This window comes from Balaenoptera ricei, chromosome 17 (assembly GCF_028023285.1).
Source record: "Balaenoptera ricei isolate mBalRic1 chromosome 17, mBalRic1.hap2, whole genome shotgun sequence".
NCBI classification, from domain to species: domain Eukaryota; kingdom Metazoa; phylum Chordata; class Mammalia; order Artiodactyla; family Balaenopteridae; genus Balaenoptera; species Balaenoptera ricei.
Genome location: NC_082655.1, coordinates 21,920,947 through 21,934,026, shown reverse-complemented (window position 1 = coordinate 21,934,026; position 13,080 = coordinate 21,920,947). Strand labels below are relative to the sequence as shown.

The 13,080-nt window shown below is 44.2% G+C and overlaps 1 protein-coding gene across 1 annotated transcript; it reads left to right on the top strand.

Moving 5' to 3' along the window:
* Positions 1-452: 452 nt before the first annotated feature.
* On the top strand, positions 453-4,550 carry AARD (alanine and arginine rich domain containing protein). The gene is made up of 2 exons (XM_059902257.1): positions 453-779; positions 4,407-4,550. The coding sequence occupies exons 1-2, from the start codon at positions 453-455 to the stop codon at positions 4,548-4,550; spliced, it is 471 nt and encodes a 156-aa protein (XP_059758240.1).
* Positions 4,551-13,080: the final 8,530 nt, after the last annotated feature.

Below are 13,080 nucleotides of genomic sequence, written 5' to 3'. Positions count from 1 at the left end.
TCAGACTTTATATCCACAACACCTGTCACAGTGCCGCACAGTCGGTAGAAAGCCAGAGAAAAATATTTTACAGGGCTGAAATATTAATAATCGAAGCAACCAGGGCCTCAAACTTTCCATCCGTACCTCAACTTCCACCTACCTGGATGGACCCAAGTCTTCCCTTAGAACGACACTCCAAGGAGCAAGAAAAAGGGAGCCAGTTGAAACCTCTTCTCGGAGTTATGGGAACCACTTCCTTCGTCTGTTGCTAAGGGGGGGAAGAAGGACAGAGATGAGGCCGGGGGAATGGAGCGCCTCTGCACGGCGGAGCAATAGCCCCGTCCCACTTGGCAGTGGTCCCGCCGGTTCCATGAGTTACCCCGCCCCCAACCTCACCCGCCCTCATCTCGCACTTGGAAACAAACCCTTAGCAATACAAGCCTGGAAGCCTGGAACCCGGCGTTTCCGAGATGTCCCTGGGGGGCTCCAGCCGCCGCAGAGAGGGAACTTCCCGGGGGCCCCACGGCATCCTCGTTGGCGCCGGGCTCAGGCCCTCAACCCTGCCTCCCTCACGAGGCTTCCCGGGAGGCGGCGAGAGCGTGGCCCGCCCCGAGGAGGCCCCAGCCGCCAGCCCGCTGCTGGAAGACCTCAGGCGGCGGCTGGCGCGCGCCTTCCAGCGAGCGGTGCCGCGCGGCGGCTCGAGGCGCTCGCGGGAGGAGGAGGCGGCGGAGGCGGCGCGGGAGGAGCAGAGCCGGGCGCGCGTCGAGAGCGCCCTGGCCGGGCTGCGCGCCGAGCTGGTGAGCGCGCTGGCGGCCGGCTCTCGCGGCCGCCTCTCCTTCGTCCTCTCCCGGGGCCCCGGGCCGCGGGCCGCGCACGTGCCCCACCGAGGACTTGGGAGGCCGAGCGCCGCTTTTCCCAGGGAGAGGGTTTGGCCGTGCAGCGTGGGCGAGCTGGGCACCGGCCGTCGATCTTCCCCGACCGCGCCGATGCTCCTGCCTCCCAGGCAGCATCCAGGAGGGAAGCGGGGGAGGGGAGGGGTCCGGCAGGACCCGAGGTGCTGGCTGGCTGTCGAGGGCTGCGTCCCCTAGTGACACACCCAAGACCTCCGTCCCCACCCCTCCCCAGCTTGTTCTATATTTTTCTACCACATAGAAAGTTCCCTCTAGGGAAGTCATAGTACGTGCATGTTATGGGGCTCGGAGGCGGAAGTTTCAATGAAATGAACTCATGGGATGGATGGAGCGAGTCCACCAGCAACTGTTTCTTTTATTCTACAAGTTTTATCTTTCCCCTGGGTAAGAATTCAGAAAACAGGAAATGATAATAAGGTATTTTGTAAAATCGTAGCTTTTTAACATTAGGCAGGAGGAACTGTAGGTAAATATTTTAGTTACTGTTTTGTGATTGAAACAATTTCCAAGTTAGGTAAAATTTGAAAGGGACAAAATGAATAAGAGCAATTTAAGCTTTAAAACGGTGCTGCCTATGAATATGTGTAGTGGAGATTTGGAAAGTTCTAGTCTTTTGCATTGAATACTAATAAAATGTTAACCACTACTTTAGAACGGATTCAACCATCAGTCAGTTGTCTGATTTAAGAACCTTAACAGTTTATCTTGTTTCTGAGTTTAAGAAGGGCAAGAAGGTAGTAAATTTAATTTTACCTGTGTTAACAATTTGAATTTGACAAGGTGTGTATTAATTCTGACCCAGCCATATCGGAGAAACACATGGTTTTCTTCAGATACCTGAGCAGTGGCTGGGTGAGACCCCTCATTAGTAGAGATGGCCCGGAGGGGTGTGCTGTGGGTCAGGATGCCCACTGGAAGGCCGAGACCGGGCTCATCACCCTGTGCTGCTGACCTGGGGTGTCACCATCCCTCCCGTACCGCAGTTGACTCATTTAAATCAAGTGAAGAAATCATATTCAGTAAGCTCCGAGGCACTTGAACCTTCATATTCTAACTCGTCGTTCCACGAGTAGGAGTTTTAAGCAAGTAATGTACTAGGGGTGGGGAGGAGGTGGAGAATAAAATTCCAAATAGATGAGGGTTCAAATCCCAGCATTAACATTTACAGGCTCTGCTCTCACTGTTCCTATTACTTTAGGAATGCTAATTAGCAAGTTTGGGTTTCATCTGTAAAATGGAAATAAACTCATAGGATCACTGTAAGTATTATATGAGATAATGTCATATAAAGTGCATAGAACATAGACACTACTCAGTGGCCCTTACTGCTTTTTGGTTGTGTCCCCAAAGTGACAGATACATAGGCATGGAAGATCAAGGGTTTTTCTGGAAAGGAGGCAAAGAATGTCACACAAACACAGATGCTGTGTTCCTGAGATGTAGATCATGGTCAACATCTTGGCCAACCATTTCACCATTGTGTGTGACCAGTCATGAAGAAGCAAAAGAATGCGGATCCTTAACACTTACATCACCACTAGAAGAAGCAGTTTTTGATAATGGGCCATTAGCCAGTTTTCTGTAGGAACTGGCACCCATCCATACATGTATGTCCACACATCATCTGTTAGGGTGGTATTTGTGTAAGGAACAATGATGAACAGGTTCAGTTAATTTAGAGACATGTTGCTATTTACGAAATGTTATTTATGCTATTATTTGTTGTTTGAATGGGTCTTCTTAGTGGCTTGCATTGAATTCCAGGGCCTGTGAGTGAATTCCAGGGGTTCTATATACGTAAAATTGTATGCCAAATTTTGTATGCACATAAAATGCACTTCTTTCCTCAGAGTGGGTTCACAGCTTTCATTAGATTCTCAGTGGGATCCATGAGGAAAGAAAATTAAGGAATCATTGGTGTTTGACTTTCCTAAACAGGTGTGAATTACACATACTTTTTTTGCTTAGATGGTGAGCCATTATCAATAATTTAACTGCTTGATTCGTGGCATGAAAGTATAGGATGGGTGTTCATCAGTTTCTCCATTTAGTCATTCCTTCACTCAGTCTTTTAGCAAACACACAGAGAACCCACCATGTTGCGTGAGCAGGCAGTGCACCTCTAGTTGGGGATACAGTTATGAACAGGAACAAACTGTGCCAAAATCATCAGTCCAGTGTAGGCTGCGTGCTAGGAGAGGCACACGTACAGAACGCTGTGGAAGCACAGATAAGGCGAGACAGAGAAGGCTTCTAAGAAGAGTTGGCATCTGGCTGAGCTCAACAGGAAGTGGGTGGCAAGGGGCAGAGGGGGCAGAAGATGTGGCTCAGTGCGACGTGTTTATTCTGGGACAGGCAAAGTTTCTGACCAGCTGCAGTGGGAGCTGGTGTGGGAAGAGGGCCAGGAAATAAAGCTGGAAGAGCAGGGCAGGTGTATAGGGCGTCCGTGCCACACTGGAGAACGGAAGCTTCCTGTAGGCAAGGTGCCAGGGCTTCTTGTGCTAGGGGTTGTGTTGTTACTGTCTGTTTGCTGGATGTTCATTTACTTTATTCTTTGCAAATTCTTGCTATCAAAGAAATGGTTCCAGGTGCTGAAGAATGAAGAAAAATATGTCAGAGGAAAACTGAAAGAAATTTTATCCAGTGACTTTATTTTGCAGATTAGGAGGGGACCGCCCATAGTTGCTTTTTACCAGCGGAATGTCCTGGTTCACCGTGGGGTGGTTTCTTTTGGTGAGTTGATGAGGGGTTTTCAGCAGAGAGAACAGGGCTCTCATGAACTGCATTAAACAAGACCCTAATTGAAGAAATATGCAAATAGTTGATTACTAATTTTCAACTATAATGCAAAGATTATGTTGGACTAAGCTTTGTCAGACTGCCTCTTAGGTACATTGCCCAAGAGATCGATCTGTTTCTTAATACATGGGGACCTTCACAAACGCCCCTGGAGGGAGGGTATAAATCAGCCTTGCTGTATAACAGATTTCACTCTACAGTGAAAATTGTTAGATTCTATAAGTACACATAAAGGGGTCGTTAAATGTTTTGCTCAACAGGGAGACCATTTAAAATCCTAAAAACTTGAAATGACAAGTAATCAAGTAAATGGGCCCAGGTCCTGAAAGCTCAGGTGGCCCTGAGCAGTTATCCTGGAGCTCAGAAAGCTCATAAAGATAAATGATTTCCTCGCAGATCACATGCCATTGCTCGGAAACAGCCTTCTATGCACAGGAATTTTTCAAATGGACGGCTCTGTGCATGAGCTTTTTTTGTTTTCATTGCAAGGCCATTTCAAAAGCTATTAGTATATCTGGACTTTACCTTGTCATATAGAAAGTCAGTTTTATAGTCAGGCCAAACAGTCAGAACTGGAGAATAAGATGAGAAATACATGTTCTTGATATCTTATTTTCCTTTCCTACAAAGTCCTTATTTTTCCTGTGCAGAGAGCAGTTTCATTTGATCCATAACTCAGGCTAATAAAAATCCTTATTTTTTTCTAACTTTTAGCTGGAAATGCGTTTCCGAAATTGCCAGCTGGCCAGAACTTTGCTGGATTTAAACATGAAAATGCAGCAATTGAAAAAGGAGTATGAACTGGAAATTGCATCAGAATTGCAAAGCTCGGAAGATAATGTCGTGACTATGGAATGAGGAAATGCACAGAAGAAGATCTGAACCCTAAAAATAACATAAACAACTCCGAAACAATTCTGACAGTAACATTATGGATGCTTTGTGTCAGACTTTAGGGGCAATTTTTAGGCCAAAAACTTCGATGCCACGGGGAAGTGACAGAAAACATCTACAAGAAGGGAGAGAAAATGGTATGTTGTCAAGTTTTAAAGTTATGTATTCATTGTTTTGGCTGGGAAATAGAAGTAAAAAGAATGTACTGAAGAATGCCTTAATGCCAATTTCCAGCATTCTATCTTGTGCCATCTTAACTTTCTGATGTTATCTGAACTTTCAGAATCTGTGTTTGTTTTTGTTCTACTTGATTATTCTTGGTTTGTCTGCCCAGTTAGCTGTTCAGTAGCCTTTCCTTCCCGTCCCATCCCCTTTTTGGAGAATTACTTCTGCCTAGATTCCAACCATACCCTTCAGGTAGAGTCTACCATTAAGGGTGTCTCACCTCATTGGATATAGTCACGCAGATCGAGGCAGTTTGATCAACTTGTCGTCACGAGTTTTTGAACTTGAACTAAGGGAGCAGATGAGTATTAGAAGCAGACGGTAGAAGCCGTGGAACAGAGGGGCTTGGAAGCTGCCGGTGGCCACCATGTGAGAGAATGGAATCTCTAATATAGGAGGTCGAAACAGCACCACTGAGAGCCCAAAAGGGGAGGGAGAGAGCTGCTCTTCCTTGTCTCAGGGGTGCAGCTGCTTAAATCCCCAGCCCTTGCTGTCATTTGGATACATGAAAATCCTCTAATAGCCTCCTAATACAATCTCCTTTTGCCTAAGTCAACTGAGTTGGAGTTTTATGACTTGTACGCAAAAGATTCCCAACTAACACAATTCCTTTGTTAAGCTTTTAGGAGTTAAAATAGTTCATGTTGAATTAGAATATCTACCTCTACCTTAAAAGTGGTTCCTTCTTAATGTAAAAAATAAAGTTCATAAAAAAAAGTTGCAGATCTCAGCGATATTCATAATGGTCATTGTCTGTAAAAATAAAAATTTATAAAATGTTAGTCATTTGCATATTTAATTAACAATAAAAATTAGTTCTGGAAGACAAAGGAGAACAGAATGGACATGGTCGTTCTCTTAAATACAAGTTGTTTTATGTGTGTGAGGGTTTGAGGATTATCTGAACCAAGTTTAGTTTGTCCTTAACTTTTTTTGGTCACTCTAAGTGAATTATTTCAGCTCTTTGGTACTTAATTTCTTCCCTCTGTACAACTGAGGTATTACTATGTTCAACTTACAGGACATTGTCAATGAGCTGTCGGTGATATCCTGATATCTAACCCCTGGATTTCTTGAGAAATTCTGCATATAAGCCCTTGGCTTATAGACATACAGACTGGTTTCTTAACTTATACTTGTAAAAGAGATTTCCTATAAGTCTCTTCCTCAAAGTTTTAGAAATTCTGAGGAAAGAGGCAGTGGAATTCCTGTGATCTTTTCTTTGAAAAAGAGTCTACTCAAATGTTGGAGCAGTCATTCTAAAGTACATTTTACAATTTATTATTTACAAATTCTTGTGATTTTGTGTTTAGCAAATACTCAAGATGATTCATTTTATAAGCTCAATTCCTTACAGAATACAGAGTAGCTGACATTGGTTAGCATTCATGTGAATAATTCAATTCTACTAAAAATGTGCTCTCTTGGGAATCAAAAGAAAGAAACAAAAAGAGAACTTCTGAAAATGGATGCATTATTTTTCCCTTTTTTCAGACAAAAAAAAAAAGTCCACCGTTTATCGTAAAGTTTTTGTCACCAGTTTTTTGTCCTGTCTTTCAGCGATAAACTTTGCATCACTGTATCTTTTAGGAGTGACAAATGCAGAAACAGAATAAGAAAGTCTTTGTTTGGAAGCCCTCATCAGTGGAGGTGGCCTGTGATATTAGCTGTCGGTAGAGAGATACAGTGAGAACTTGATACATGGAACACTATTGCTATTAAATGTTTTTGCTTTGTTTCCCCTCATAAAGTCAATTCTGCTCTCATACCATATCCCTCATCTTCTTTTTTTTTTACGTAGAAGCCAGACTGTGGGTTTTTTTTTTTTTTTTTTTTTTTTTGCGACTGCAATCAGCTGTTTCTGTTAGTTTGCTGGATTCTGGTCCTGTCTGCTGCATGTGGAAAGACAACAGGGACCCTCTTCTAAGGGATGTGGGGATGCACTTCCAAGGGCTACACTTCTTCACTTTCCAGAGTGTTTAAATAAGCTAGAGCAACAGTGTGACATTTTAAAGAAATACGAGGTGGAAGGGACCAAACTACTGCCAGCTGGAGGGGAAAATGAGAAAATAATTATAACCTAAATTATGCAACAGGGAAGCAGTAACTGGATAAGTCGAAGAAAGTAAAATGTTCACCCCAGTAGTGGATAGAGAGGACCAAAGAAGAGAAAATGACAAAAACAGCTTAGTGAGGAAAATATGGCATTTAGGTTTTTCAAATGACGATTTCTCACAGCTTTAATTATGGGGGGGCTAATCATGTTAGCAGGGAATGGGCTTTCACTCTATGGTACTCGGTTAGCATCTACCACTGAAGAGGTGCCAAATTAATTATGACAATTAGGAGCTTTGCACAGGTTGTTAGGCTTTACATCCCTTTACAGGTGGCCTGGATGAATCCACGTTTTGTTTGGCTTGCCAAACTACTTCTGCTGTTAACAGGTGCTTCTGGAGCGCCTAGCCGGGAGACGGATCAGAGTCTGATGTGGGTAAACCCGTGATGGCTGAGCCTGCACCAGTGCGATGGGATGCACAAGAATCCCATCTCCCCTGGTCCCTTCCCAGGCGGGGTACGGGGCCCCACTGCAGCCATCAATTCTGTTTATTTACCGCTGTTATCACTGCTGGAGTCCCTCCCGGCCGTGAGTCTGGCACAAGGCCCTCCGGTGCCAGCTGCTTCCTCTCTTTCATTTTTGCTGCTGCCATCACTGCCATGAGGGTTATGGAAGGATTAGAAATATGGGGAGGTTTCGGGTTGCACCTATGCCACTCTGCCTACCTCTGGGTCTGGCAGCCTCTTGTTTCACCTGGACCAAGGGGGCCATGCACCATTGCTTCTGGGTCCTGCCTCCAATAAATGCTGGGACTTACGAGGCTCCACTTCTTCCTTAGGGACCACAGTGCCGCCATCCTTCTCTTCTGGGACCAGTGAAGGGGGGGGGACCCTTGGAATGTAATGATAAACCAGCAATGACATGAGCCACCTCTCCTGTGCCCCGTGTTGGGCCAAAAATGCCACATGTATTAGCTTATTTAATCCCATGATGATTTGTATGCACGTAGAATATGGTTTTGAAGTCATTTGGCCTTTGTATTTAGTCCTGGCGTGGCCACTTGCCAGCTTTATAACCTAAAGCAAATTGCTTCAATCTCTTTAGATCTGTCTAAAGAAGCTAGTCACAATGGTACCTGTCTTATTGAAATCTTGAGGACCCCAAGCTGAAGAACCTCGAAGCAGGTTTGGGAGACGGAGTTCGTGGTGAAGGCTCTTCCACTTTCTGTGTGTTTCTTTTACATCTTCAGTTCTATGTGATCTCACTACCCTTTTGGACTCAGACCTTTCCTGTGCCTGCTTCTTTCTTCATCGCGTCTTTATGTCTCTCTAACGTTCTGCCAACCTGCTCTCTGTTGTGATGTTGACTCTTCTGCTGGTTGATAAATTGATTTACTAAACTTGAGAGGAGGCACCAGGGAGGTATGAAATGGCCAATAACTGCTACTTAACAACCGCTGAATCTGCCTGGCACACAGTGCCATGTGCGTTTAAAACTCGATCATCCCAGCAACACTGTGAGGTTGGAACTATTGCTTTTTCCATTTTATCAAGGAGGAAATGATAATCAAAGGGGCCATGCAAGTGGAGCTGTCAAGATTCTTGTCCAGAGTTGAGTGTAGTCTGGCTTTTGAGACCCTCCCAAGGTAATCAGGGAGACCCAGACACAAGTGAATAAATTTGATATTATAACAGAAAGTGTAACAGAAGCCTGTATGAAGCACTAGGGATGCTTTCTACAAGGGTCAGACAAAGAAGGCTTCCTTGAGGACCTGCCCCCAGGTTCTTTCTGTTTCACCTGGAAAAAGGCCCTCATTTTGTGCCTCACATTCTACATAGACAAGTTGGGTGATCTGGAAGACATTACTCCACTCTATTTGGGCCTCACTTTACTCATTTGAAAATGAGAGAAAGAGTGGAGTGGCCTCTAAAACATTCCTCTAACTGGGAAACTCTCTTCTACTCCAATCCTGCCTGCTTGTAACTGGACTCTCCATCACTCACCTCTGACTTGCCCAGATGTCCTGACACCTGTGATGGTGCGGTGGGCTGCTGTCTGTTTATCACTGGCCCTTGGCCATGAGTTGTCCTCTCCTGGTCCCAGCCCTGGCCCTGATCATGGCCCTGGCTGTTGCAGCCTCGATGATGATGAAAAGCAATTCTTGTCACTCTTGGATGCCTCTCTGCTCTTCTCACCCACACCGTGACTGCAGCCAGGGGAAAATGTCACATTTGCACTTCACGAGGAGATAAGCATGGCTCAGACCTTTCATGTGCTAGACTTTTGGAAGCAGCCTGGCAGATTGCCTGCCGAGGCGGTCACTGCAGGCTGAGAGCGGTGTAATATGCAGTTAGCAGTGCAGCCTCTGGAGTCCGGCGATGGGGTTGGAATCTTGGCTCCTTCACTGCCTCACTATGTTATTATCGCTGAAGTTCAGTTTGCTTCTGTGTAAAGTAATATTATAATAATCACACCTACCCACCCCAGGGACTTGTTGTGAAGATCTAATGGATTAATGTATTTTAAGTGTTTAGAATGCTCTCAAGTAGTGTTTAATATTATGACAGCCCACCTAACAAACATTTTGCTCATCCTTCTTGTCTATTGGAAGCACCCGATTCCAGGAGAGATTGAGAATGACAGCTTTACTTTTCTCAGCCCTTCTGGGAGCTCAGAATGGCCACAGAATCCAGTTTTGTCCATAAGACATAAGGGAAGTTTGCTGGGGGTTTTCTGAAAAACGTTTTCCTTTCCTACAAAAGGAGAAAGAGGAGGTAAGCTCTCTTCTTTCTTGCTTAGGAACACTGTCACATGAGGTTGTAAAGCTTGCACCTGCTGCAGCCACCCTGTGACCAAGGTAGGAGATACACGGACACTTTGAGGATGGGAAGACAGAAAGATGAAGAGAAGTAATGTCGCTGATGGCAACACTGAGCTCCTGAGCCAACCCTGAGACTGCCTACCTATGGCTAGTCTTGTTCTCTAAGGAACAACAGTAATAAAACTCAGTTGTTTAAGCCACTTTTATTTAAGTATGTAGTTCCATGCACCCAACGAAGCATCACTAACTGACACACTTGAACCCCGACAACCTCCTGAGATGAAGGTTCAGGATGATGCATTGTCTGATTGCAACTGTGGATATTAGAAACTATAGGCAAAGGACTCCAGAAACATCATTTGGTCACTTAGGACCCATCTAACGCAATAGGAGACCAATCAAAGCATACTGGAGGGAAATGTATCTAAGAGAAACCCCCTCCTGAACCCTGTGGAGACTCTGGAATTCCACAGTAAAGGTTCTGACTATTAAAAACATTTCCACAGGGCTTCCCTGGTGGCGCAGTGGTTGAGAATCTGCCTACCAATGCAGGGGACACAGGTTCGAGCCCTGGTCTGGGAAGATCCCACATGCCGCGGAGCAACTAGGCCCGTGAGCCACAACTACTGAGCCTGCGCGTCTGGAGCCTGTGCTCCGCAACAAGAGAGGCCACGATAGTGAGAGGCCTGCGCACCACGATGAAGAGTGGCCCCCGCTCGCTGCAACTAGAGAAAGCCCTCTCACAGAAACGAAGACCCAACACAGACAAAAATAAAAAAGATAATAAATAAATAATAAATAAATTTAAAAAACAAACAAAAAAAAACATTTCCACATACTCACACTTGTTAAGAGAAAGACAACACGTCCAAAATGGAGTCACTTACGCTAAGCCCCACGCCACCAAACTGAGATTTAACTTGATTACACTTTTGGCTCTCCCAGAAATGGAATTTTATACCAGTCAACCAGTAATCATATGATCAGCACTCGTCAGGTAATCTGCCTGATAGACCCCTGCCATCCCCTAAAAGAAAGTGACCTTGCAATAACCAACCCACTTTTTTTGGCCTAGTATAGCTTCCTTGTGCCTACTTCCTTCTGGCTATAAAAGTCTCTCATTTTGTACACCACACCTCAGAACCCTTTTCTATCTGCAAGATTGGATGCTGCCTGCTTTGAATCAATGTTTGCTCAAATAAACTTAAAAATTTTAATATACCTTGGTTTCTCTTTTAACACACTCCATCAAGGATATCCAAATGCCTATGGAACCTACTACCTATCTGATTCTGTCACAGAAGCCATTTTATTTTTCAGCAACTGAAAGAAATTAGGATGAAATAATTTCCTAAAGTGTTTCAGGAGAGAACTGGCAGTAAAATACAGTGAAGTGTTCATCAGCTTTCAATTTTTTATATCAGGGAAGTTTAGGGAACTGTCAAAAAAACAGCTTAAAATCAAGTCTGTACAAAAATTGCTTCTGAATTGGTATGAAGGATGCTTGTCTCTCTAAACTTCTACAGGATTCAGTTAGGAACTGTCAAGCAAAGAAATTTCTCAAGATTTCTAGGTGAGATTGTCAGGTTACTGAGAACACGACCAATGTCCTCTCAGTCTACTATGACTTGATGGTTTACTGTTTACCCCCAACCCTACAGCTTACCCAGTGCTTTACAGTTGACAATATACCAGGTGCTGTCATAGCCAATAGCTCATTAAACCCACAATAACCCTCTGGGGTAGGTGATGCTTGAGGCTGTTGAAATTTGAGGGGCAGAAAGAAAGCTTGCCTGCCTGACTTTGGGAACATCACCCTCATCCTGCTTCCCAAGACATCACTCTCCCTAAGTGGCTGGTGTTTCCTCCAGGAGGAAGTGCAGTTTAGGAAGTTAGAAGACCCAGCTGTGGGTGTCAGCTCTGAGCTGAACTTGCTGTGTGATATCTGGTGAGTCTCTGGGCTTCAATTTCCTCATTTATAAAGTGAGGGATTGAACTCAAAATGATCTTTAAGACTCTTTGGGTTAAGCATTATTGTCTCCAACTAATGCTTTTGGAATCACCCTCTGAAACAATGCTGTCATCACTTCTTTAGTATGAATTATTTTAGGTTGTGATATGAAAACACTGACCTTTAGAGCAGTGGTCCCCAACCTTTTTGGCACCAGGGACTGATTTCGTGGAAGACAATTTTTCCACGGACGGGGGTGGGGGTGGGGTGATGGTTCAGGCAGTAGTGCCAGTGATGGGGAGTGATGGGGAGCGGCAGATAAAGCTTCGCTTGATCCCCTGTCACTCACCTCCTGCTGTGCGGCCCAGTCCCTAACAGGCCGTGGACCCGTACCGGTCTGTGGCCTGGGGGTTGGGGACCCCTGCTTTAGACTGTCTAGAGTGAATAATTAAACAATGGAAGGGAATAGAAAAAGAAAAAAAATACCAAATTTAAATACTTTGTACCTTATAATTTTGCCTTAAGTTCAATTAGCAGCATGAATCTAACAGTCCAAACATTCTTTGTTTCTCTCTTTCTCCCTCTCTCTGCCCCCTCTCCCCACACTTCCTCCTTCCCTTTTTTTCTTCCCTTTTTTATTCAGCTTTATTGTTGTGCCTCCTGGGTGTCAGGCACTATTCTAGGCATGTGTTGAGCATCAACTTTGAAATGAACATCTTGCAATGAACATGAAAGATGGGGTTCTAGCTCTCATGGTGTTTATGTCCTGGATGGGAGGAGGGGCAGATAAGTCAATAAGATACTCTAGTATAAAGTGATCAATGCTGTAGTGGGGGGAAATTCAGAGTGCTAAGGGGGCAAACAGGAGGCACACAAATGACAAAATCAACATCCATTCATGATAAAAACTCTCATCAAAGTGGGTATAGAGGGAACATATCTCAACATAATAAAGCCCATTTATGACAAACCCACAGCTTACATCATACTCAATGGTGAAAAGCTGAAAGATTTTCCTCTAAAATCAGGAACAAGACAAGAACGCCCACTCTCGCCACTTCTATTTAACATAGTATTGGAAGTCCTAGACACAGCAATCAGATAAGAAAAAGAAATGAAAGGCATCCAAGTTGGAAGGGAACAAGTAAAACTGTCACTATTTGCAGTTGATGTGATACTATATCAAGAAAACCCCCTAAACTCTCCACCAAAAAACTGTCAAAACTAATATATGAATTCAGTAAAGTTGCAGGATACAGGATTAATGTGCAGAAATCTGTTGCTTTTCTATGCACTAATAATGAACTATCATAAAGAGAAGCAAGTAATAAATCCCATTTAATATCACATCAAAAAGAATAAAATATCTAGGAATAAAATTAACCAAGGAGGTGAAAGACCTATACTCTGAAAATAATAAAACACTAATGAAACTGAAGAT